At 38.5% G+C, this 27,895-nt stretch overlaps 2 protein-coding genes across 3 annotated transcripts; both read left to right on the top strand.

Moving 5' to 3' along the window:
* Positions 1-235: 235 nt before the first annotated feature.
* Positions 236-27,895, top strand: LOC306864934 (myosin-7-like; the record flags this gene model as incomplete). Of its 2 annotated transcripts, XM_079409237.1 has the most annotated exons (38): positions 8,879-9,136; positions 10,277-10,488; positions 11,964-12,107; positions 12,187-12,343; positions 12,472-12,499; positions 12,596-12,698; positions 12,798-12,890; positions 12,968-13,031; positions 14,275-14,373; positions 14,478-14,581; positions 14,711-14,849; positions 14,944-15,062; positions 15,157-15,306; positions 18,176-18,346; positions 18,431-18,740; positions 18,836-18,921; positions 19,049-19,254; positions 19,448-19,571; positions 19,720-19,856; positions 19,943-20,198; positions 20,305-20,547; positions 20,635-20,811; positions 20,902-21,047; positions 21,141-21,231; positions 23,261-23,650; positions 23,765-23,891; positions 23,970-24,088; positions 24,168-24,364; positions 24,453-24,636; positions 24,745-24,910; positions 25,577-25,701; positions 25,841-26,149; positions 26,235-26,438; positions 26,546-26,842; positions 26,983-27,087; positions 27,164-27,259; positions 27,340-27,474; positions 27,795-27,895. In XM_079409237.1, the coding sequence occupies 37 exons, from the start codon at positions 10,288-10,290 to the stop codon at positions 27,813-27,815; spliced, it is 5,823 nt and encodes a 1,940-aa protein (XP_079265363.1). In that variant the 3' UTR covers positions 27,816-27,895. The 2 variants fall into 2 exon arrangements, with proteins under 2 accessions (XP_079265364.1, XP_079265363.1); XM_079409238.1 differs by lacking the exons at positions 8,879-9,136; positions 10,277-10,488 and adding an exon at positions 236-436.
* LOC306864940 (myosin-6-like) lies at positions 882-6,103 on the top strand. Its single transcript, XM_079409252.1, has 11 exons — positions 882-1,480; positions 1,569-1,748; positions 1,844-2,009; positions 2,120-2,244; positions 2,378-2,686; positions 2,773-2,976; positions 3,084-3,380; positions 3,471-3,575; positions 5,176-5,266; positions 5,458-5,592; positions 5,987-6,103. The coding sequence occupies exons 2-9, from the start codon at positions 1,680-1,682 to the stop codon at positions 5,257-5,259; spliced, it is 1,359 nt and encodes a 452-aa protein (XP_079265378.1). The 5' UTR covers positions 882-1,480; positions 1,569-1,679; the 3' UTR covers positions 5,260-5,266; positions 5,458-5,592; positions 5,987-6,103.

Genomic DNA, 27,895 nt, shown 5'->3' with positions numbered 1-27,895 from the left:
TGTACAGAATCACATTAACAATCAACATGTTCCTTAAACTACAAACAAACTGTCTTTTACACTAGATCTAATTTTAGCATTTCAAACAGGACAATTTTTATTTTTTACTTGTTTTATGTTTCTTTACAATTTGTTAATTTATCTTATTTTGTGTGTCTTAAGTGTCCAAATAGGCTCCTATATATAATATCTGATATAGTAATCTGTGTGCATGCACTTGTGAGCAGAGTGAAAGATGGGGGATGCCCAGATGGCAGAGTTTGGAGCTGCTGCTCCGTACCTCAGGAAGTCAGACATCGAGCGTCTGGAGGCTCAAACTCGGCCCTTCGACATGAAGAAAGAATGTTTCGTTCCTGATGCTGAAGAGGAGTATCTTAAAGCATCTATTATCAGTCGAGATGGTGATAAAGTCACCTGTGAGACTTCAAAGGGAGCGGTAAGTTCAAGATTTCAAATAAAGACACAAAGCACAATTTCTCAAAGACATTTCTCTACTTTAATGTTTATAAATATATATATTCTTTTTTTTTAACTATTCAAAATGCTTACCTGAGCCTCTCCATAATATGAACAAATTAGTAGATTAATTTTATTTGCATGGACAAAATAATATGCATAGACACTGTTTTCACTGTCAATATCCCCACAGACAGTAACTGTGAAGGAGGCTGATGTTCACCCTCAGAACCCGCCAAAGTTTGATAAAATTGAGGACATGGCGATGTTCACCTTCCTGCACGAGTATTTCAATGTGGGATGCATTTTGAAGAGTGGACCCTTCCCTTGAAATGTATGCTGGTGTGTCTTGGAATAGTCCGAGCTGACCAGAGCTATAGGCGATCAAACGCAAGTACTGCCGTTCACTTTGTTCTGTTTAAATAAACCCTTTCCTCTCTGGTGTATTGATTTCAAAAACAAGCTCAGATCATTAATCTTTAGTGTTTTAGCATTAAAATTATATATAGTTAATGATAATTGATTGAATATTGTTCTAAAACAAAGGTAATTAAAAGCGCAGACACGCCCAAACACGACCCTCGGGTTAACAGGTTAATCACGATCAGATTTTTTCTAGATCCTGCATTAAATGTATATTTTGACCTCACTATTCGGGGAACAGACACAGTCTGCATAGATTGGACAACGCAAGTACTTCTATCATTTAAGTGGGTAGAACAAAAGCCATCATAGCAGTTATTTGAGAATTGGCTTACTAGTCAGATGGAGCATAGCGTCCTGGAGATGTTGTCCGACAGGAAACATTCATTTTAAATATCTTATAGGCTAAGAATGCCCTGGCCCATGCAGTTCAGTCTGCTCGTCACGACTCTGATCTGCTGAGGGAGCAGTTTGAGGAGGAGCAGGAAGCCAAGGCTGAGCTGCAGCGTAGTCTGTCCAAGGCAAACTCTGAGGTGGCTCAGTGGAGAACCAAGTATGAAACTGATGCCATCCAGAGGACTGAGGAGCTGGAGGATGCTAAGTAAGAACAGAAATCACATTCAAACCTACAAAAATTATATAAACATAAAAACTCTCTGTAAAGCATTGATTCTCTGTAACATTTTTAGAAGCTGGCTCAGCGTTTGCAGGATGCAGAAGAAGCTGTGGAAGCTGTTAATGCTAAATGCTCCTCACTGGAGAAGACCAAACACAGGCTGCAGAATGAGATAGAAGATCTCATGATGGATGTGGAGAGATCCAATGCTGCTGCTGCTGCTCTGGACAAGAAGCAAAGAAACTTTGACAAGGTGAATAAAACATACTTACTGTATAGATATATAATCTTTCAGTATTCATCTGGCTCAAATTATATCTAATCAACGTTTCTGAAACTATCAAACAGGTCCTAGCTGAATGGAAGCAGAAATATGAGGAGTCTCAGAGTGAGCTGGAAAGCTCCCAGAAGGAGGCCAGATCTCTGAGTACTGAGCTGTTCAAACTGAAGAACTCTTATGAGGAGTCTCTGGATCATCTGGAGACCATGAAGAGAGAAAACAAGAACCTCCAAGGTGCCCTTGATTTATTATTCATCTAAGCTTTCACATGTCAACATGTCACCTAAATGGAATATTTCTTGACTTTTTGTGTACTAACCATTATTACCTTACCTATTAAACAGAGGAGATTGCTGATCTCACTGAACAAATTGGAGAGACTGGAAAGAACATTCATGAACTAGAGAAAGTTCGTAAGCAGCTGGAGCAGGAAAAATCTGAAATTCAAGCAACTCTGGAAGAGGCTGAGGTATATTGATTGTGTAATGTGAAATTTCTGTTGCCATTAGATACTGGATATTTAAGATGTTATACATGTAACCATGCATGGTAAAAGAGAAAAGAGAAGTCATCTTGATTAAAAATTTCTCATCAACTGGCAGGGTTCTCTTGAACATGAGGAAGGCAAGATCCTGAGGGCCCAACTGAAGTTTAATCAGATAAAAGCAGACATTGAATGTAAGCTGGCTGAGAAAGATGAAGAGATGGAGCAGGCCAAGAGGAACCAGCAGAGAATGGTTGATACCCTGCAGAGCTCACTTGAATCAGAGACTCGCAGCAGGAATGAAGCTCTCAGACTGAAGAAGAAGATGGAGGGAGACCTCAATGAGATGGAGATTCAGCTCAGCCAGGCTAACAGACAGGCATCAGAAGCCCAGAAGCAGCTAAAGGGTCTTCATGGTCATCTCAAAGTATGCTTTACCAACAATTTGTAAAACAAAAGTGAAATCTTATAACATTCTGCAGTCTTTTTATTTGTAAAACTTGTCCTTCACAGGATGCCCAACTGCAGCTAGATGATGCTCTGCGTGGTAATGATGATCTCAAAGAGAACATCGCCATCGTGGAGAGACGCAACAATCTGATGCAGGCTGAACTGGACGAGCTGAGATCCCTGGTGGAACAGACTGAGAGAGGAAGGAAACTGGCCGAACAGGAACTGCTGGACGTCAGTGAGAGAGTTCAGCTCCTGCATTCTCAGGTATGACACATCTGTCCACATATTCACACTAACAAAAACTTCAAGCCCTCTCTTAGTACATAATATCATCTAGAGACTATATGAATGTCAATATTGTCTATGTTTAGAATACTAGCCTGCTGAATCAGAAGAAGAAGCTGGAGGGAGATAATACTCAGCTTCAGACTGAGGTTGAGGAGGCAGTGCAGGAGTGCAGGAATGCTGAGGAAAAAGCCAAGAAGGCCATCACTGATGCTGCCATGATGGCAGAGGAGCTGAAGAAGGAGCAGGACACCAGTGCTCATCTGGAGCGCATGAAGAAGAACATGGAGCAGACCATCAAAGACCTGCAGCACCGTCTGGATGAAGCTGAGCAGATCGCCATGAAGGGAGGCAAGAAGCAGGTCCAGAAACTGGAAGCCAGAGTAAGCTGCTTGTGTTTTAGGAAAGTGTATTTTTTCTGTAATTAAAATGCTTATTTTGTTTAATTAGTAACCATCTTACCCAACTCTTAGGTGAGAGAGCTGGAAAATGAGGTGGAACTGGAACAGAGAAAAGCGAGCGAGTCTGTGAAAGGAGTCCGGAAATATGAGAGACGCATCAAGGAGCTCACCTACCAGGTGATATTTTCTCACATACAAATAAATGTCTTTGTATTTATACCATTCATACCATTTTCACACAATGTAGTTGTAGAGCCTTATTGAACAGACCCACATAACTATAGAATCTCACATACCAAAGGAAAACTGAGATTCTCTTGAACATGTGTGAGTCATAAAAGCCTACTGATGCCTCCCTGTCTAGAGGACAATCGTCTTATCATCTCATGAGACCCATAAAACAATGATAGATTTGAGGAGAACATCTGGCTGTATTTAAAGAACAGAACTTCAATGTTGTTCCTGACCGGTTTACCATAAATAAAATCTAATAAACAGCAGTACAAAGAACGTTGTATCTGGAAATGTTCCAGTGACAGACTCTCCCGGAATCTCCTGACCATTAACGCATAATTCAATGATGCTATCAACAAGGTAGATCACACCCAAAGTGACATTCTCATGACCTCCGGATACCTCCCATTTCGACTCGCATTCCAAAAAGAAATGCTTTTCTTTTCCCCTTTTTGGACAGACCAAAAGACTCAAGCTTTTATAAAGTATTCCAAAAGGATAATTAATAATCGCTGCAGCTATTAAAGCAATATACTCAAGAGACAATATATATTCAGGTTGTATTTTTTGTATGTAATTTATAAGCTTGCTGTGTTATTGGAACCGATAGTAGATCACTAGTGTTTAGTATCATATGCTTGGTGTGATTATTTAGAATTTAGGATATTTTAATCTATGCCTTAACCATGTAGTATATAAAATTAGGGTATGTGCTTCGTGTATGCCAAATACCTGATGTTTGATGTTGAAGTTGGTATTGATGAAAGTTAACTTTTAGCATCATAATGTATGATTACAACACGTATAGAAATCTGCTTTCGATATTTGCTTCATGGAATTAAAAATAACTAAGCCAATAATGTATGCACGGAAAGAAGTCGTGCGGGGCGGGGCTCCGCCCCACAGGAAAAATCTGATTGGGTCAGTCGCCCGTGGGTGGACCCCAAATCGGGATGTTTAAAATGGACACAAAAGCTATGTTCATTGCTTGCTTGCTTGCTCGCAACTTCGGCTTTGTCATTTGATCGCGCTGCGAAGCGCTCTCAGCCATATACCATCTGGCAAGAATCCACACATGCCTCCAAGTTACGACCAAAGAAACTTTAACACCTGAAGCCGTAAGAACTCTAAACACACTACCTAAGAGTTGTATGTATGTGTGTGTTTTGTTTTATTTAGCTTAGTTGTATTGTAGAGTTAGCAAATAAACAGTTAGCAAATAAACTTTGATTCATTAATAAAGCAAGCTTCTGTCTTCTGTTGTGTAATATTCATGCCTAAAACTTTCCCCATAGCCGCTACCTGTGCTCATAAATTTACCCAACCAATTCTGTATTATTATCGTGGCCCCGAAATAAACAGAATTGTTAAGATATACTGATTTTAACGCTTGCTGGACGATCGTTGATAAAGTATAAATTAGACGTTTTGATTAATATCAATTAATCAAATCAATATTGAATCCCTACGATTAGATTTCCTAAAAATAAAATAATAAAATAAGAGCTAATTCTTACATAGTCACTGTATACTCTTTTTGCAGACCGAGGAGGATCGTAAGAGTCGTCTGCAGGACCTGGTGGACAAACTGCAGCTAAAAGTCAAGTCCTATCAAGAGAGCTGCTGAGGAGGCGGTATGGCAAAAATGTATTATTTTAGTTTTTTCCCCCATGAAAATATTTTCAAATCTTAAAATTGGGAACACCTTAATATGAATTTCAAAATATAATTTTGCTAAATTTATAAAATATTGGTTTATCTGCTTTTGGGACTTCAAAACATGCAAAAAAAGATTATTGACCATGATATATTGTTGTTTGTTTAGGAGGAACAGGCCAATTCTAATCTGGGCAAGTTCCGTAAGCTGCAGCATGAGCTGGATGAGGCAGAGGAGAGGGCTGATATTGCTGAATCTCAGGTCAACAAGCTGAGAGCCAAGAGCCGTGACACAGGACCTAAGGTAACTCAATATACAATCATCATCAGTGACCTCAATTACAATTGGTCTTACTTTGATTTTGAAATTATTGTGATCAATCAGAAAAACTGTTTGTCTGATCAAAGAGTTAATATCAATTAGAAACAATTTACTACTCAAAAGCAACACTATTATTTAATGCATACCCAGTGTATGAGGTGGTGCACGTCCAAATTTTTGTTTTGGGGAAAGATAACTCTCTTATAGCACTTGCCTCACCCAAGTTACAGAGATACTATTGCATAAACAGAATTAGCTTTTAGATTTGATGCTTAACTAAACAGCCTAACGAACAATAATTAAAAAGAAAAACGAAAAGAAAGCAACAAATACCTTCTACTACCCAATATCCTTTTCATGTCTCTTCCTCTCACAGAAAGGCCACGATGAAGAGTGAGGCTCTCACATGGATCTTTCTGAAAGGCTTGTTCAGTGTTGCTCAGTGTGATTTCATTATCTGTAGTTCTGTAGAATAAAATGAATGTGCCTGCTTCATGCTGTTTTTTTTTGTTTTGTTTTTTAAAAATAATTTTAACGTTGTTGCATTCACCTTCAATACATTGGGTGTCACTTTAGATCAGCCTTTTAATCAAGACTGAAGACTTTTAGTTATAATCTACTGAAGAAAATGCTTCTAAATCAAGCACATAAAATAATAAGCCAAGTATATTAAGCGGCTTATGCAAAAGTAAAGCTTTACATGATCGTAAAATAGAAAATGGGCTATTTACTTTTTTTTTTTTTTTTATCAAAATGTTAACATTTTTTCCTTTTAATTTTTGTGCTTTTTGATAAAAAAAGAAAACTGATTTTATAAAGTATGACACAAGGTACAAGAGGATGTTCTTCCATTGAGATATATTGTTAATTTATGCTTCTGTTCTATTCACATTCAGTGACTGAATGATTGAATCTAAAGCACTAAATAAAAGACAAATGGAAGATTACAAAAAAATTGAAAGGAAAACGTAACTTTCAATTGGAAGAGCACAACATTCCTCATTTGGAATGTCTCAGGTTTGATTCCTTGGTCAGTATGTGTGTGTGTTAACATTTTAATGAGTTTAAAAAGCTCTGATGGACAGTTAATGACCGTAGTCTAAAACCTTTTTTACTTATTGATGAAAATATGAAGTTTTAACAAGATGTGTGTGATACAATTGCTTTAGTTGATTTGCAGCTGATTTATTACCTTAAACAGACGAGCTCTGAGGTTCCTTGCATCTCAGAAAGGAAAACCACATGATTTACTCTTAATTACCAAATGAATCCTTACTTTTATAGGTAATATAGGGCAAAATAACAGTGAGTGAGTGTGTGTGTGTGTGTGCGCGCGCACTGGGAATTGTACAAGTAATTCAAGGTGATGAGCAGGTCAACCCTGAACAGCTGAGAATGGAGGAGTGGAGGGGAGGAAACCAACTATTCTGCCCCTTGAAATGATACCATATAGGATATATGTTATTTTAAGGCTTCAACGGCTGAATCGCTTACTGACAGTTTTTACTGTAATGGTGGAAACAAAATGAAACTGGCTATCTTTACATAATTAATGAGGCAAAATTTTCAAATTTGCCGCCTTATTGGATTTGAGGACAAATGGTTTGTGAATGTATGAACAATTCAAAGTATATTTTATTGCCATAATTTGAACTATAAATTGAACTTTTATTACTAAAAAGAGAAAGAAAAAAAAACTTGATATTTTAAAGCTCTTCAATTGGTATAAAAGAAATCTAATAATATCCACCTTGTAACCAGCAGCACATTGTTCTCCCTCTGTTGGACATGTAACTTCAGTGAAGTCAATGTGGCCAACAAGTGTGCCAAAATCTATAACTAGATTATTATTTATGTGCATGGAGCCCTTTACAAAACAGCACCTGCTTCACCCCAGATCTCAACATGTGGGCCGAGCTGTCCTCAATCGGCCAGAAGCACTCAGGAAGAATTTCACACTGTTATCTTTATACTCAAGGGCAAATGGAAAGAAAAATAAAGGTATATCTTGTTGTTGTTTGATTGGCACCAACAGGTTTAGTTAATTGTCCAAAGATCAAACCCACTTTATGAACATAAACCAAATTACTTTATATACTTTCTTTATGATTTCTCCTGAGTATTTGTGTTTTGAATTTTGAAACACAACACATTTTTAGATAATATCCAAAAATAGTACTCTTATCAGTTCTGCATTTCAAGTGTTATAATTACACTCAAGTGTGACCGTTTGTAAATCCTTAAAGAATCTCACAGGGAGCTCTTAGGAAGTGCCTTCAGTGGGTTTCATAATTAGCACCCTTCAGACTATTAGACACTATGGCAGCAGGCGTGAGGTGGCGAGTTATTAACACTCATCGAACACTTCTTGTTCCTTGTTAGTCTGAGTGTCTTGACCCCGACTTATCAGCTTGCAGGTCTTAAGGTTACAATAGTGCTTGCCTGTCTGTCTGCAGGAAAGTGGCTCTGCTATTTGATCCTGCTTATCTGTATCAAGAGTTCAGTAGTATAAGATAATATTACAGGTCCCAAACCTGAATACATATACACACATACGTGTACCTGAAATGAAATTTATTGAGCTGAGTGTATATAAAAAAAAGCAACGAATGCCTTTAGTTATGAACAGAATCTCTACAGAAAGGTCACTTGCTGTTCGTCAATCGATGAGGTTGGATCATGCAAGCTGTGCCTCTCAATCAAGGAGAGGCACTCAACAGGAATGTCACAGCAATATCTGTGTGCTCAAGTGTACAGCACAAACTGAAATATTCACACCAGCTAGACACTGACCTTGACCAGGCCCATCCAATAACTGTTAAACAGGTGAGGCCTCTAGTGGAAACCAAAGGAATAGTCAGTGCCTTTAGAATTAATCTAATCTCTCTAAAGAAGACATTTGGAAAGAGATACCTTTTGGATTTCCCTATACATATTTTAGATGAATGTTATACAAAATTGTTCCTGGCCATTTGCTTATATTTTTGTATTTCTATTTAACAGGTACACAGAGGGTGAGTAAAATCATTTTTGGTTGATGATGATACATATGTTTCTAACATCCACTTTTTGAAACTCAATAACCATTATTAACCCTGAGCCTGACACGAATGACAAACAATACCACATTAAACCCCCCCACTTTTCCCCATCATACCCAACCCATCCTTCCTGACCAAACTGAGCGAGCAGGTCGCTTTGTGTGATGCCAACATCCATATTTAGAGGAACAATTGCATTATAAAAGGAGGCATGATACGTTATCAACTGTGTCATTTCTTTTTTAGGTAAATTGAGGGGAGCTGTGATTCCTACAAGAAATTAACTTCAAATTTGTAGTCAATAGTTTCATAGTAGGTTATAGTATCATTGACTTTACAACAGAGAGGAGGAACTGCATTGTCTGGTACTATTGTTTTATTGTAGTCATTTGGGTTTGAGTATTTGGTAGTCAGTAGTAGAAATCTTTCTTTTGTGTGGAACTAGATCTTTGAACCATCTGTCTCTGAAGAACAGAACAGTAGAAGTAAGTAGTTTTTAGTCCTACTGAACAAGATAACGTTTATGTACTTAACCCCCTGGGGTCGTATTTTCTTTATGACCGCGAAAAGAACAAAAAAAATACTCTGTCAGTTTTGATCGTACAGATAAGAATAAGGTATCATTTGAAACTGCAAAGGGTCTACTTTTATTTGTGTATAGTCATAATAACAACGAAACAATGTGTTTTTCTAAAATTAATAAACAGGGTGTGTTCTCTGCCGGCTCTGTCTCTGTCACCTCTCTTCACAGACACGTAAATGAAACAACGTGAATATGTATAGAAAGTTTGAAATGTCTACTTTTAAATGAAGCAAGTCCCGTCTAAAACAAATATTCTGTGATAAAGTAATCCGTATGAAACCAACGCGATGTCCAGTTTTCCTGTCTCAACTCATTATCTCTAATGCGGTCACGCGCTTTTCAGATTCGAATATCCACGTGAGGTGCACGCGAATGTAAACGTCCACATCGCCTCCACTCAAACAAACAAGTTCATCCCGGTTAACATTATTTTTTGTTTCTGGAAGAAATACGCGCTGAGAGAAATAACCCAGAATTTACCTCACAATGCGTCGCGCAGCTGGATCCACTGGAGGATATCATTCTGATGAGTAGCCTAAGATTACTTGCATCTGTTGTTATTGTGTTATTATGACATAACTTATACACATTTTACTAGTTAAGACTTTTCCCAAACTATAATTCCTGACTACATGAATGAAATCAAGTGTCTAAATGTCTTTCATTGTCTAAATGTCTCAGAACGCTAGGATGTTTGTTTAATATTTTATAACATATAAAACCACAAGATATAAGTGTTAACGCTATGAATTAATGTTTGGCACAAAGGTGTGTTACTGTTTAATTCTCAGTGTTCAGATCAGATACTGTTCTTCTGAACATTCTATTCATCAAAAAAACTTGAAAAAAATCTCAGCTCTTTTCAACATAAAAATAATATTTATATATATATATATTTTTTTTTTTTTGAGCAGCAAAAAGTCAGCTTTGATTGATCCTAATAAACAGTTTAATTTGAAATCATTTACAAAATTTGAAAACTGGTCATGTCACTTAATAAAATTATGATCATGTCAAATTAAGTTTATTTGTAATCCAACAGATCGGTGAAAGATGGGGGATGCTCATATGGCGGAGTTTGGAGCTGCTGCTCCGTTCCTCAGGAAGTCGGACATCGAGCGTCTGGAGGCTCAAACTCGGCCCTTCGACATGAAGAAAGAATGTTTCGTTCCTGATGCTGAAGAGGAGTTTCTTAAAGCATCTATTATCAGTCGAGATGGTAACATAGTCACCTGTGAGACTTCAAAGGGAGCGGTACGTTTTAATAAGCTTCAGCAGTCGTATTGTGAATAATCAAATGGATTTAAATTAATATTGTGAGTTTTATATATATATATATATATATATATATATAAAGGGTTGATTTAGTTCAGAATAAGCAGTTGGATAATTACAGTTGGGAAAATGATCATAATAATAAATTCAATAACTTATAACAATAGATAACTTATAAAATACTGTGAAAAATACAATAATAATGTCACATCTCGGGTCAAAGACGAAAAAGGGTTAAAGCATAAAAACATTAAGTGTAATGCTGCTTTAAATTGTTGTTGTTTTTCCCCCCCAAAATTTAAAAGTTCTGTTTACAGTTTGCATTTTTGTTTTTCTGAGCAAAAATTAAATATAAATTTTTCCCTAATTTACCGAAGACACCCACTAAAATGTCATTCAGTGTAACAATCTTGTCAGGCATATTTACAACAAAAATCTATTTATAACACATTAAAAGACGAATTACATTCACCCCAAATACTAATTATTGTTGTATGTTGTAATTCTACATTTTTTTGCCCATTTGTCAGTAAGAATTTTTTACTCATTTAAAACACAATACAATTTAATATGCTCCCTTATTCTTTTATAAATTTTAATATGTACAAGTCAGAATAAGCATGTTGTTTGAATTTTTACATAAATATTGTGTTACACTGAATGACAATGTAACATTTCAACCAAATTGTGACATTTTATTCTCCAAAAACTTGTTTACATTCAATGTGCTTTCTATGGACATAAAATCACTTTTGATGTGGACACCTTAACGTCTTTGACCCTCTCCTAAATCATCTTTGTCTTGAGTTTGTTTTTTATTAAAATTGCCCCACTATCTAATGAATTCTAATTATGTAGCTATTATTCTTGTAAGTTACTATGGTTAACCCTCTGGGGTCTGAGGTGATTTTGGGGCCCTTGAGATGTGTTGACATGCCCTGATATTTGTGCTTATTTCAGCTACATATACTATTGACCAACATGTATTTTTTTTGTATTCAGCACAAACTGTGCTACAATAATATGTGACCAAGATGGATGTACATGTTTGCATTTTTTAGAAAAAAAATATTATGCGTGGTTAATAAGTTTTGGGGAAAAAAATGTAGCTGAAATAAGGCCATAAAAGCCACAATACATAGTCCCGAATAAGACTTTTGAGTAATCAGTCTTGTAGGCTAGAATATTTACTTCACAATTATGTGAAAATCATTCTGCTTACTCATTCACAGGAAACAATATATTAATTTACATTTTTAAAGACATGTTTTGTGATCGAAAGCCAATACGCGAGGGAGTGGTAATGGGCTTGAATATTAAGTGATTTTCACCTGAGAGACAAAAGGCTTATCTATCTGCTAAATAAATCATAAATGAAAGCAATCCTGATGGTGCACAAAAAAAGCACAGACACTGTGACACTAGTTTGACTCAAAAAACTGATCTCCCCACAGACCGTAACTGTGAAGGAGATTGATGTTCACCCTCAGAACCCGCCAAAGTTTGATAAAATTGAGGACATGGCGATGTTCACCTTCCTGCACGAGCCCGCTGTGCTGTTTAACCTCAAAGAGCGTTACGCAGCCTGGATGATCTACGTGAGTGGAGTCTTAAAACACTCACAGATTCACTTTATCACGTATGAGCAGATCTGAACCTGCTGTGAATCTCTTACAGACCTACTCTGGGCTCTTCTGTGTCACGGTCAACCCCTACAAGTGGCTGCCGGTGTACAACCAGGAAGTCGTCAATGCCTACAGAGGAAAGAAGAGGAGTGAAGCTCCTCCTCACATCTTCTCCATCTCTGACAACGCCTACCAGTACATGCTGTCAGGTGCATCTATGTGACAGTGCTTTAAATATTTTATATGCAACCAAAAACAGCACAAGCTATATGTGAAAATCATTTAATGTTCATGCATATTACATTAATAATTATAATTTAAATATTTGCTTTTACAGACAGAGAAAACCAGTCCATTCTTATCACGTAAGACTTTGTGTTTTAGATGATTTGTAGAGTTTATTTGTTACATTTTTATGAATGGATTCTTAATAGATTTCTAAGACTGGTTTATGTTAACAGTGGAGAATCCGGTGCTGGAAAGACTGTGAACACCAAGAGAGTCATTCAGTACTTCGCCAGCATCGCTGCTAGTCCTACAAAGAAGGAGACCACTGATAGGAAGGTAAATTGTGGAGATCTGAATTCAAAATGAAATTATTGTACTGCCATTTTGTATGATTGCCATTCATCATACACACATTTCAAATGCTGTGTTTTCTAGGGAACCCTGGAGGATCAAATCATCCAGTGTAATCCTGCTCTTGAGGCCTTTGGCAATGCCAAGACCATCAGAAATGACAACTCATCTCGCTTTGTGAGTAGACAACATTTTAAGTTACAAATCATGTTCATTTTTCCACTGTATTAAAAGACAATATTCCTTTCGAACAGGGCAAGTTTATCAGGATCCACTTTGCTGCCAGTGGCAAGCTAGCGTCTGCTGATATTGAGACTTGTAAGAAACATCTTTGATTATTTATTGGTTTATCTTTTATTATCTTTTATGACTGCCCAGAAACAAGCTATATAGGGCATCTGGGAATGTCTTCATTTGCCTGTCTAAATATATAAATAAAGTTGTTGTTCTATTAATTCTACAAATGCAGAAAGTTTTCGGTTAGTTGAAAAATGATTAATAATAATAATAATTATATTATTTATCCTTTATTTTACCAGGATAGCCCCATAGAGATGTAAAATCTCTTCTTCCAGGGAGTCCTGGCTAAAATGGCGACACAAAAAGTTTCACAGTAAAACAAGTAACAAACACATAAAGCTAATAACATTTAGCCCTGCACTCGTGATAAAAAACAAAAATTACTTAAAGCAATTACATGCAATTATTTATTAGGCCTGTCAAGCGATTAAGATTTTTTAATGTAATAACACAATGTGGCGATTAATTAATCTAATTAATGTCAAATTAAACGTACATCAAATTTGGCTGAGAAATTACCTGTGGAATATAAAAGAAGATAAATTGAGTTTTTTTTTATTCATAAAATGGAAGTCAATGGTATGTAAATCAGTTTGGTTACCAACAATCTTCAAAATATCTTCTTTTATGTTCCGCAAAAGAAAGAAAGTCATACAAGTTTGAAATGACTTGACGGTGAGGAAATAATGACAGAATTTAAATTTTTAGGCGAACTATCCCTTTATTTATTTATTTTTATTAATATGGAAATATGAAATTATTTTGAAGTGAAATGATACTCTAAGTAAAACACTAAAACTGCCAGTAGGTAGCGGTAAATGGCTCAACGAGTCTTTGAATCATTCATTCTTTCAGTTATGTATTTTATGGGTAATATTATCATTGGTAAAATTGAAATCAGACAACATTCAGTCTAAAATAAAACACAATATAAGTTTAATTATTGAACTGTTGTATAAAATCAGTTTTGCATTTGCACTTGTGTTATTCGGGAAAAACAGCAGTCTTGTGTTATTGCACTTATTGCTCATGTTATATTGCTTAACTATATCATATGGAATAAATATGAGACAGAAACTTATACAGGGACAATCTTGCCCCAATATTTTTAGGGGTATTTTAACTGCACTGTATTGGCTACATCAGTTGTTGCTCTGCTTAATGTTCATCACAATCAACTGACATGTAAGATGACCTGCATTAGTCTATGGAATGTCCCCATTTAGATACAATGCTTATTTTGTGAATTCTATATGAACAGATCTTCTGGAGAAGTCTCGTGTGACTTTCCAGCTCAAGGCTGAGAGAGACTACCACATCTTCTACCAGATCCTGTCTCAGAAGAAACCGGAGCTATTAGGTGGGCAAAAATGTGTTCAAACCAAAAAGCTATAATTTTGTTCATTAAAGTTTTACAACAAAAATGTATTAAAACATAATGTCTATTTGTGTCTTTTCTCTCAGAGATGCTGCTGATCACAGCAAACCCTCATGATTATGCCTTCATCTCTCAAGGAGAGACACAAGTGACTTCTATTGATGATTCTGACGAGCTGATGGCCACAGATGTGTGTTATCTCAAAAATAGCAATGAATTCCATTTAATAAATCTTGACATTATCTTTTTAAGATAAATTTTACTGACAATACAAACTAGAATATGAGGCATCAATTATGTTATGATAAATCTGCTGTAGGAAGCATTTGATGTGCTGGGCTTCACCCAAGAGGAGAAGAACAGCATCTACAAGCTGATTGGTGCCATCATGCACTACGGCAACATGAAGTTCAAGCAGAAGCAACGAGAGGAACAGGCAGAGGCTGATGGGACTGAGGGTCAGTATTAGGAGAAAATGCTGACATATGATGCATTGGTTGGATATTGGTAGATAGAAGATTCCTTAACGTCAACCATTTTTATAATTGACAGATGCTGATAAATCAGCTTATCTGATGGGCCTGAACTCTGCTGATCTCATCAAGGCTCTGTGCCACCCGAGAGTCAAAGTAGGAAATGAGTGGGTCACCAAGGGACAAAGTGTCCAGCAGGTGGAGACTACTTCTTGGTTAACATCCCTTCATCATTAACATAACCATAAAAAACTAATTTTTCTATATAATTTTAATGTATTATCTTGGATAGGTGTACTATGCTATGGGAGCTCTTTCCAAATCCGTGTACGAGAAGATGTTCCTCTGGATGGTTGTGAGAATCAACCAATCCCTGGACACCAAACAGCCTCGCCAGTACTTCATTGGTGTGCTGGACATTGCTGGATTTGAGATCTTTGATGTGAGTATTTGATTTTGTTTCCTATTAGTCACTCTTCTGTATCTAGACCAATGGTGTTGTTTTGGTTTGAACACTGGGGGGAGGGGATATATAATGTATCTTATATTATTTGTTTGTTTTTTGGTTTATTTTATTTATAGATCACAATTAAAATAACGCAAGGTTGACAAATGTGCTGTGCAATCAACTAAGGGTAAAATAACAAACTTACAACAGCAAATAAAAATGAGACCAACATCTCAGAAAGGAAAAAGACTGATAAATAAGTAAGAAAATAAAACAAACCTCACAGGAAAAAGAGGGGAGCCACTTTGTTAGAACAATCTATTGAGCCAAAAGCTAACTCTAATAAATATAGTCTCAAATTTCTTTTAAAAGAGCCCAATGAAGGTGAAAGTCTAAGATATAAAGGAAAAGTATTCCAACGGTTTAAGGCCACCACTGAAAATGCCCGGTCAACACTCAATTTTAATCTTGCCCTAGGGACATCTAAAATCATCCGGTTAGATGACCTTAGATTCCTTTGGGGTTTGTGTACATGTAAAAGATCAGTTAAATAAGAGGGTGCCAAATTGTGTAAAACCTTATATACTAGGCCTCGTTTACACTAGTGCGTTTTTGTTTTGAAACGCGTAACTTTTGCTACGGTTAAGCCTATCGTTTACACTACTCCGGCGTTTTCGAGGTCAAAAACGGAGACTTTTGAAAACACTGCAGACCCTGTTTTAGTTTGAAAACTCTGGGGTTGTGTTTCAGTGTAAACGGATCAAAACGGAGACTTTTGAAAACGATGACGTGGCTGCCCACATCTGCTCTGCGTATCCTTGACGACCGTGTAAACAATAACATAGTTATTGTACCCATAGATACAGTATGTATAGGTAGATTCCCCATTTGACCGCTCCAAACACGTAAACGCGTCCGCCATCTAAATAATAGGGAATCTAACTATACATACCTAAGATTGTACCTGCATGAACGGTCATGTGACATGCGTTTTCGGTTGTGTAGTGTAAACGGAGATCGTTTCTGAAACGCCAGTGTAAACGTTGATCGTTTTCATTCTAAAACTCCGTTTTAAAACAAAAATGCATTAGTGTAAATGGGGCCTAAGATAAGTAATTTAAAATTGACCCTGTAATGAATTGGAAGCCAATGTAAAGAAGCTTAATAGGTGTTTTATGATGGTGTTTACGAACACACATCAAAAATCTAACAGCAGCATACTGCACTAATTGTAAGCAAGTTAACAGCGATTGGCTCACACCCGCATACAAGGAATTACAGTAGTCCAGTCTTACAAAAACAAACTTAAAAATGACTTTACTTAGGCTCTTATAGGCTATAGTTTGACAGAATATTCTAATTCAACATGCCATGGGAAGTCAATCTAACTTAAAGGTGACATCATGAAAATCTGACTTTTCCAGGTTTTAAGTGCTATAATCAGGTTCACCGTGCATCTACTAACCAAGGAAAAGTGAAAAAGATTAACGCAGTAACTGAAAAAGCGAGCGCGTCTGATTTCGCTCCCCTAGTGAGGTTGCAAAGGGATCTCATTATAATATTACCTTCCCTTAATCTGTAAGTTTCCACCCACGGCGCCGTCATTTTGATTTTGCAAGCGACAACGGTGTACCAGTTCTAATGCCATGACGAAAGTTCGAGCAAAACATGCTAACTGTTCTGCCTTTGGCTGCACAGACGAGCATAGAACACTGTTTAGAGTCCCAGCCTCAGCGGAGACAAGAGATCAGTTTATTTATTAATTTATTTACTGTATATTGCTGCTGCCACACAGATCTAATATAAATGTGCAATTTAGTTCCCAGTTGTTTACCTTCAGTCATAACCGACTGTTTTTTTAACTCATGTGTGTTTTTAACGTAAACTTGTGTGTGAACGAGAACTTAGGAACTTAGAAAACCATATATCAGAAGTTGAAACTAATATGGTTTAAAACGCATGATTTCAGCGAGATAAACATGATAATCGGAACCAAAACAGATGTTTTTTAGCAGGTACGATCTGTAATGGCACAGCTCTATTTTGGAAAAGGCGGCGGGGAGCAGCAGCTCATTTGCATTTAAAGAGACATGCACAAAATCAGTCCGTTTCTGCTTCCACTAAAAATAGGCATTTTCTCTACTACCCCCCCACACACACACACACAAAAAAAATCCATGGGGTAGTTTAGGGGGTATCAGGAGCCCTCCGGGGTTAAACACAGGAACTGGACTGCCCACAGGAACAGGAAGCCCTCCTTGGGCTAAGCTTGGACATTTTAATTGCAGGTGTAGTGTATGGCATTGTATACCTTGAAAGTCAAATTTCACTGAGCCCATTGATATCATTTAATTGATATCCAAGTTTACTAAATGCACAATTATAGATTATATAATTCTAATATATAGTTATAGATCCAAGAGCTGGTTTGGCACAGGCTTCTTTCCTGTCTTCTATTGAAGGAAGTTCTAGGACAGTCTTTTTTAAAGAGTTTATGTCCGCACAATCCCAATTTTCAACTAGCTACTGCTGTTCATGGCAGGTGGTAATAGGGGAGGTGGTGGTCTTATAGAAATGTATTATGGGGAAAAAATGTGTACTTTATATACTTGCCTAAATAAAACATGCCAAGAATGTTTTTGATCCATTATTCTAGAACTGTTCACTTTAAATTGTGTATGTTTGATAAACATTTAGTAATTTTTTAGGAGGACATTGGCAATTGGATAATATGGAAATACATTATATACAGATAAATTTGCATAAACTGTGACTTCTCAACACTACATTAAAAAATAACAATGTGTCACTCTGTGGCTATAAGTTTTCTACGCATGTTGAAAACACTGCTAATCTGTTCTAGTTCAACACCTTTGAGCAGCTGTGTATCAACTTCACTAATGAGAAGTTGCAGCAGTTCTTCAACCACCACATGTTTGTGTTGGAGCAAGAGGAATACAAGAAGGAGGGTATTGAGTGGGAGTTCATTGACTTTGGCATGGACTTGCAAGCTTGTATTGATCTCATTGAAAAGGTGAGTTTTAACATTTTTGAGATCTCAGTTGTTGGATCAACACTGCTCAGCTAATTTGAAAATCCTCGCTCTATTGTTTGCTAGCCCATGGGTATCATGTCCATACTTGAAGAGGAGTGCATGTTCCCCAAAGCCAGTGATGCAACATTCAAAGCTAAGCTTTATGACAACCACTTGGGGAAATCAAACAACTTCCAGAAGCCCAGGATTGTCAAGGGTAAACCAGAGGCCCATTTCTCCCTGGTTCACTACGCTGGCACTGTGGACTACAACATCAATAACTGGCTGGTGAAGAATAAGGACCCTCTTAATGAGACTGTTGTTGGCCTCTATCAGAAATCCACCATGAAACTGCTGTCTAACCTGTTTGCTAATTACGCTAGTGCTGACTCAGGTGTGTTTTGTTGATGCCTAAGGGAGAAAAAGTCAAGACAAATAAGGATTTAATGTGAGGTTAATTTAAAAAAAAAAAAATGTTTCTTTAAACAGCCACGGAGGGCGGTGGAGGAGGTGGCAAAGGAAAGGAGAAGAAGAAAAAGGGCTCTTCTTTCCAGACGGTGTCTGCCCTTCACAGGGTAACATACACAGTGCCTTTTACACAGAGTCATATTGAAACTAATCTTTTAGTATGACTTGGTTTCTTAATAACTTAAAACAACCTAAATATATGTTGGCAAAATGATGGCTAATATCTATCCACAGGAGAACCTGAACAAGCTGATGACCAACTTGAGGCAAACTCACCCTCACTTTGTGCGCTGCATCATCCCCAATGAGACTAAGACTCCTGGGGCGATGGAGAATCCTCTGGTCATGCACCAGCTGCGCTGTAATGGTGTGCTGGAGGGCATCAGAATCTGCAGAAAGGGATTTCCCAACAGGATCCTGTATGGAGATTTCAAGCAGAGGTACATTCACTTATGAATACAAGAAATCTAAGTTGCATCTGGGTAAAAAATTTACTGACTTACAATACAGTTGCAAATTATGCAACCAGGGTGGACACATTTCTACACAATCAATAGTGGATATTTTTTCCTAATTCCTCATTCAATATTTACCAGAGATACAAATTATTATCCAACTATTATACAATAACAGATATCGTATCCTGAACCCTGCTGCCATCCCAGAGGGTCAATTCATAGACAGCAGGAAAGGAGCTGAGAAGTTGTTAGGATCTTTGGATATTGACCATAACCAGTACAAGTTTGGACATACTAAGGTACCCTAATAAAATGTCTTATTCAGTTTATGTGAAACCGTAAATTACAAAAACATTGGAGAATGAAGCAATTTGACATTGCCATGCATAGAATAATTACTTGCATAATGTAAGACTAAATAAATTGACAGCCTTCTTATTCCCAAAGGTGTTCTTCAAGGCTGGTCTGCTAGGTGCTCTTGAAGAGATGCGAGATGACCGCCTTGCTCTCATCATCACAAATATTCAGGCTAGAGCTCGTGGTCTTCTCTCAAGAATTGAGTTCCAAAAGATTGTTGACCGCAGGTACAGCTTTAGGCTATTAATTTACAGAAGAAAGCCACTTGTACACTTAATGTGAAATATATGAAAATGCTTGTGTCACATTGCAGAGATGCCTTGCTTGTTATCCAGTGGAACATACGTGCCTTCATGGGTGTTAAGAATTGGCCCTGGATGAAGCTCTACTTCAAGATCAAACCGCTTCTGAGATCTGCTGAAGCGGAGAAAGAGATGGCCAACATGAAGGAAGAATTCCTGAAGTTAAAGGAGGCTTACGCCAAATCTGAAGCCCGTAGAAAAGAGCTTGAAGAAAAGATGGTTTCTCTTCTCCAAGAGAAGAACGACCTACAACTTCAAGTTCAATCTGTGAGCTTACAAGCTTTTGATGAGTTTGTGATTGTGTTAATATTAATGACTAATGATTTTTAGAGATATGCAGATAAAATAGCATTTTATTTCTCTAAATAAACAGGAGCAAGACAATCTTTGCGATGCTGAGGAGAGATGTGAGGGTCTGATCAAGAGCAAGATCCAGCTTGAGGCTAAAACCAAAGAGCTGACTGAGAGACTGGACGATGAAGAGGAAATGAATGCTGAGCTGACTGCCAAGAAACGAAAGCTGGAGGATGAATGTTCTGAGATTAAGAAGGACATCGATGATCTTGAGCTCACTCTGGCCAAAGTCGAGAAAGAGAAACACGCCACTGAGAACAAGGTCAGTTTTCAACACTGAACATGTTAGAGATGCAAGAGATTGTTCGGTAGGAGTCCACCAATGACACACAATTACACAATTCTACAGGTTAAAAACCTGATAGAAGAGATGGCAGCTTTGGACGAGATCATCGCTAAGCTGACCAAGGAGAAGAAAGCTCTGCAGGAGGCCCATCAGCAAACGCTGGATGACCTCCAGAGTGAGGAAGACAAAGTCAACACTCTCACTAAAGCCAAAGCCAAGCTGGAGCAACAAGTGGATGATGTGAGTGGTTTGTTGACAATTCTATTGTACATGAAAAAGGTATGACAGTTACCATGAAAGAAAATGCTGAACAAAGTATTGTCATTTCAGCTTGAGGGTTCCCTGGAACAGGAAAAGAAGCTTCGTATGGATCTGGAGAGGGCAAAGAGGAAGCTCGAGGGAGACTTGAAGTTGACCCAAGAGAGTGTGATGGACCTGGAAAATGACAAACAGCAATTGGAAGAGAGGATTAAAAAGTGTGTTTTACACAGAGGGTGCAATGATTATACAAGAAAGCAAATCACTGAGTCCTTGTTAATATAGTTTATCAAATATTTTCTGTAACACAGGAAAGATTTTGAGATCAGCCAGCTCAGTAGCAGGATTGAAGATGAGCAGGCAATGGCAGCCCAACTCCAGAAGAAACTGAAAGAGTTGCAGGTAAATTTGATGCATTCTTTTAAAGATGGATAGTTGGACTTTGGTGACTTCAATATTCATTTGAACAAGCCTTATGCTGCAAATTTCCATTCACTCCTAGCATCATTTGACTTATAATGCCTTACCACAACAAGCACTCACAAATCTGGCAGCCAACTGGACTTAATTTACACACGCAATTGTGTTGCAGACAACATTTTGGTAAAACCCCTACACACCTCTGACCACTACTTCATTAGATTTAACCTATATTTTGCTACCTCCGAGCCACCAACACCTCTACCAGTTACCTTTAGACGAAACCTTCGTTCTCTTTCACCCTCACATCTTTCCTCTGTAGTGTCCTCCTCTCTTCCCTCACCTACCCATTTCTCATCTCTGGATGTGAACGCTGCAACGGACACTTTGTGCTCCACTTTAACTTCTTGTCCAGACAATATATGTCCTCTTCTCCAGGCCAGCTCATGCTGGTCCTTCTAACCCCTGGTTATCTGATGTTCTTCGTGAACATCGCTCATAACTCAGGGCAGCTGAGAGAAAATGGCACAAATCAAAAGATCCGTCAGACCTGAGTATCTATCATTCTCTGCTTTCATCTTTCTCTGCTGAAGTCCACACTGCCAAGGCTTCATACTTCCACAACAAGATCAACAGCGCATCTGACACACGCAATCTCTTCAAAACATTCAACTCTCTCCTGGTCTGATTCCACTTCGCTGGTTTGAATCCTATCTCAATGGTAGGTCTTTCAAGGTGGCCTGGGGAGGGGTGGTATCCAAAGCACATCAACTGGTCACTGGGGTTCCTCAAGGATCAGTTCTTGGACCCCTCCTCTTCTCCACATACACTACATCACTGGGTTCCATCATATAAGCACATGGTTTCTCCTACCATTGCTATGCTGATGACACACAGCTCTATCTCTCATTTCGACCTGATGATCGAACAGTAGCTACACGGATCTCAGGCTGCCTGGCGGACATCTCGGCATGGATGAAATGCCTGGCGGACATCTCGGCATGGATGAAAGAACATCATCTACAACTCAACCTGGCAAAGACTGAGCTTCTTGTCTTTCCTGCCACCCCAACTCTACAGCATTCTTTTACCATCTAGATAGGTTCATCAACAATTACCCCATCAAGTTCAGTTAGAAATATTGGTGTAATTTTCGATGACCAGTTGACTTTTAAAGACCACATTGCAAAAACTGCTCGCTCTTGCAGGTTTGCATTGCACAACATCAGAAAGATCAGGCCCTTCCTTACACAGCATGCTGCACAACTTCTTGTCCAGGCCCTTGTCATTTCTAGACTGGACTACTGCAATGGTCTTCTAGCTGGACTTCCATCACACACAATTAAACCTTTACAGATGATTCAGAATGCATTAGCACGACTTGTCTTCAGCGAACCCAAAAGGGCCAATGTCACACCTCTCTTTATCTCCCTGCACTGGCTCCCGGTTGCAGCTCGCATCAAGTTCAAGACACTGATGCTTGCATATAGAACAGCCACTGGCTCAGCACCCTCCTACTTCCACTCACTTATGACAAACTACATCCCCTCCAGAATTCTGAGATCTGCGAGTGAACGACGCTTTGTGGTGTCATCACAGAGAGGCACAAAATCACTTTCCAGAACGTTTTCATTCACTGTTCCTGTCTGGTGGAATGAACTTCTCACCCCAATCCGGAATGCTGAATCCCTGACAATTTTCAAGCGACACTTGAAAACTCATCTCTTCCGTCATCTCTTGACTTCATCTATAAAAAAAAAAAAAAAAAAACCTTTACTCTTTTTCTTTATTCACTCTGTCTAGCTAGCATTTTTTCGGAACAATGGCTGGAACTTTGTATTACGTACAAGCACTTCCTGTGTCTGTTTGCCTCTTTATAATGTATCGCTTATTGTATTCCTTAATTGTAAGTCGCTTTGGATAAAAGTGTCTGCTAAATGAATAAATGTAAATGCAAATGTGGATAGTAAGGAATACTAACTTTTAACTATGGTTTTCTTTGCATTACCAGGCCCGAATTGAAGAGCTTGAGGAAGAGCTGGAGGCTGAGAGAGCTGCTCGTGCCAAAGTTGAGAAACAGAGAGCTGATCTGTCCAGAGAACTGGAGGAGATCAGTGAGAGGTTGGAGGAGGCTGGCGGAGCCACTGCTGCCCAGATTGAGATGAACAAGAAACGTGATGCTGAGTTACAGAAACTGCGCAGAGACCTTGAAGAGGCCACTCTGCAACATGAGGCCACCGCTGCTACACTGAGGAAGAAACATGCCGACAGTGTAGCTGATCTGGGAGAGCAGATCGACAACCTTCAGAGAGTGAAGCAGAAGCTGGAGAAAGAGAAGAGTGAACTGAGACTCGAACTGGATGATGTGGTCTCCAACATGGAGCAGCTTGCCAAGGCCAAGGTGATAAATTCTATTCCCATGTTAGAATTTTTAATTGCTTTTCCTTACTTAAGGTGTACTCAAGAATTATACTAAGTTTTTCAACTTGATTTATTACATTTAAATTCTATGCAGGCAAACCTAGAAAAAATGTGCAGGACCCTTGAGGACCAGATGTCAGAATACAGAACAAAATACGAAGAAGGACAACGCAGCATCAATGACTTTACCATGCAAAAAGCTAAGCTAACAACTGAGAATGGTGTGTACTCTGATAAGGTATTACTTTATCTTGTGTATTTGTTAGACACATTTCTGTAATGGTTATAATTCTGTGTAGGGGAGCTTTCTAGACAGCTGGAAGAGAAGAATTCCTTGGTCTCTCAGCTAACAAGGGGTAAGCAGTCCTACACCCAGCAGATTGAGGACCTCAAGAGGCAACTCGAGGAGGAAATTAAGGTATATTTCAGTTTTTAAATGGTTTTATTACCAGCTGTCCATTACAATTCTATGTATAATTGACTGGATATTTTTATAGGCTAAGAACGCCCTAGCTCATGCAGTTCAGTCTGCTCGTCATGATGCTGATCTGCTGAGGGAGCAATATGAGGAGGAGCAAGAAGCCAAGGCTGAGCTGCAGCGTAGTTTGTCCAAGGCAAACTCTGAGGTGGCTCAGTGGAGAACCAAGTATGAAACTGATGCCATCCAGAGGACTGAGGAGCTGGAAGATGCTAAGTATGAACAGGAATCCCATACAAACCTACAAAAATTATATAAACATAAAAACTCTCTGTAAAGCATTGATTCTCTGTAACATTTTTAGGAAGAAGCTGGCTCAGCGTTTGCAGGATGCAGAAGAAGCTGTGGAAGCTGTTAATGCTAAATGCTCCTCACTGGAGAAGACCAAACACAGGCTGCAGAATGAGATTGAAGATCTCATGGTGGATGTGGAGAGATCCAATGCTGCTGCTGCTGCTCTGGACAAGAAGCAAAGAAACTTTGACAAGGTGAATAAAACATACTTACTGTATAGATACTGTATAGATAAATAATATTTCTGTGTTCAGTGAAAGCTCCAGTGGTAGCTAATCAAAGTCTCTGAATCTATCAAACAGGTCCTAGCTGAATGGAAGCAGAAATATGAGGAGTCTCAGAGTGAGCTGGAAAGCTCCCAGAAGGAGGCCAGATCTCTGAGTACTGAGCTGTTCAAACTGAAGAACTCTTATGAGGAATCTCTGGATCATTTGGAGACCATGAAGAGAGAAAACAAGAACCTCCAAGGTGCCCTTGCTATATTATTCATCTAAGCTTTTACATATCACATAAATGGAATGTTTCTTGACTTTTTGTGTATTAAAGGGATAGTTCACCCAAAACTGAAAATTCTGTCATTAATTACTCACCCTCGTGTTGTTCCAAACTCGTTAGACCTTCTTTCATCTTTGGAACACAATTTAAGATATTTTTGATGAAATCTGAGAGCTCTCTGACCCTCCCATAGACAGCAAGGAACTACCACCGTCAAGGCACAGAAAAGTACCAAGATGATCGACAAAGTAGTCCATGTGACATCAGTGGTTCAACTGTAATGTTACGAAGCTACGAGAATACTTTTTTTGCGCAAAGAAAACACAATAATGACTTTATTCCACATTTCCGTCTCTACTACTATTTCTTTGTGCAAAAAAGTATTCTCATAGCTTGAACCACTGATGTCACATGGACTACTTTGTCGATCATCTTGGTATTTTTCTGTGCCTTGATGGTGGTAGTTCCCTTGCTGTCTATGGGAGGGTCAAAGAGCTCTCAGATTTCATCAAACATATCTTAAATTGTGTTCCGAGGTCTTACGGGTTTGGAACAACACAAGGGTGAGTAATTAATTACATAATTTTCATTTTTGGGTGAACTATCCCTTTAACCATTATTACCTTGCCTATTAAATAGAGGAGATTGCGGATCTCACTGAACAAATTGGTGAGAGTGGAAAGAACATTCATGAACTAGAGAAAATTCGTAAGCAGCTGGAGCAGGAAAAATCTGAAATTCAAGCAGCTTTGGAAGAGGCTGAGGTATATTGGTTGTATTATCTGAATATGTAATTGTTGAGATTTTTAGTTTTATCTGTGTATTTATTTAAAAGAACAAAGTAAGGGGCATGCTAATAGGCACGAACAGGCTTTTTATTAACCAAGGTAATTGATCTGTCAGGGTTCCCTTGAGCATGAGGAAGGAAAGATTCTTAGAGCTCAGCTGGAGTTCAATCAGGTCAAAGCAGACATTGAACGTAAGCTGGCTGAGAAAGATGAAGAGATGGAGCAGGCTAAGAGGAACCAGCAGAGAATGATTGATACCCTGCAGAGCTCACTTGAATCAGAGACTCGCAGCAGGAATGAAGCTCTCAGACTGAAGAAAAAGATGGAAGGAGACCTCAATGAGATGGAGATTCAGCTCAGCCAGGCTAACAGACAGGCATCAGAAGCCCAGAAGCAACTCAAGGGTCTTCATGGACATCTTAAAGTATACTTTACCAACAATTGTCAAACAAAATTTAAATCTTATAACATTCTGCAGTCTTTTTATTTGTAAAACTTGTCCTTCACAGGATGCCCAAATGCAGCTGGATGATGCTCTGCGCAGTAATGATGATCTCAAAGAGAACATCGCCATCGTGGATAGACGCAACAATCTGCTGCAGGCTGAACTGGACGAGCTGAGATCCCTGGTGGAACAGACTGAGAGAGGAAGGAAACTGGCCGAACAGGAACTGCTGGACGTCAGTGAGAGAGTTCAGCTCCTGCATTCTCAGGTATGACACATCTGTCCACATATTCACACTAACAAAAACTTCAAGCCCTCTCTTAGTACATAATATCATCTAGAGACTATATGAATGTCAATATTGTCTATGTTTAGAATACTAGCCTGCTGAATCAGAAGAAGAAGCTGGAGGGAGATAATACTCAGCTTCAGACTGAGGTTGAGGAGGCAGTGCAGGAGTGCAAGAATGCTGAGGAAAAAGCCAAGAAGGCCATCACTGATGCTGCCATGATGGCAGAGGAGCTGAAGAAGGAGCAGGACACCAGTGCTCATCTGGAGCGCATGAAGAAGAACATGGAGCAGACCATCAAAGACCTGCAGCACCGTCTGGATGAAGCTGAGCAGATCGCCATGAAGGGAGGCAAGAAGCAGGTCCAGAAACTGGAAGCCAGGGTTAGTTTATCAAATTTAGTTCTTAATAATGTTTTCTATTCACTTTCATGAAGATAACTATAATTTATGAGTATTTGGATTCAGAGATTAATAGCTTTCTAAATAACTGATACATTTTAAATCATTTTTGGTTTGGGTAGGTGAGAGAGCTGGAAAACGAGGTGGAGCTGGAACAGAGAAAGGCGAGCGAGTCTGTGAAGGGAGTCCGGAAATATGAGAGACGCATCAAGGAGCTCACCTACCAGGTCACTTTCTCTATTCAATATGATATCCTCATCCACAAACCACACGGACCAAAAATAATCAAAAGTCTATTAACAGACTGAAGAAGATCGCAAGAATCTGGCTCGCCTTCAAGACCTTGTTGACAAACTCCAGCTGAAGGTCAAGTCTTACAAGAGAACTGCTGAGGAGGCGGTGAGTTCATTTCTGGGTCATCCCTTTACCGTATACTGCTCTACATATTGTTTTTGCAACAGCCTTTTGTTTTTAATTAGGAGGAACAGGCCAATTCTAATCTGGGCAAGTTCCGTAAGATGCAGCATGAGCTGGATGAGGCAGAGGAGAGGGCTGATATTGCTGAATCTCAGGTCAACAAGCTGAGAGCCAAGAGCCGTGACACTGGATCTAAGGTGAGTGTTTGTTATCAGCATACAAATGTTAATTTACTTGGCAGATGTGATGCATACTATCATTAACTGAAATAAACTCTAAAGCAGATTAAAATTAAAATGGAAAGGAACTAATAAAGGACTGTGTAAACATACCCACAAATGATTCAATAACTTTCAATTAGAAAATAATATGCTGTTGTCACAAAAGCCTTGATAAGCAAAACTCCTGAATGCCAAGTTTATTGAGAGACCTGTTAGTGCCCTATTTTCATGGGCAAAGTTTATTATACTTTCTAATAAGATAAATTAATCTTACCTATTTTATCTCCCTTGAACAGAAAGGACATGATGAAGAATGAAGTTCTCCCATCTTCCAAAATCTGGTGTCTCTTTGAATCCATTAGTCTCTAGATAAATAGAATAAAGAAATTGCAAACTG

This window comes from Barbus barbus (assembly GCF_936440315.1).
Source record: "Barbus barbus genome assembly, chromosome: 46".
Classification (NCBI taxonomy): Eukaryota; Metazoa; Chordata; class Actinopteri; order Cypriniformes; family Cyprinidae; genus Barbus; species Barbus barbus.
This window is presented reverse-complemented; position numbering and strand designations above follow the sequence as displayed.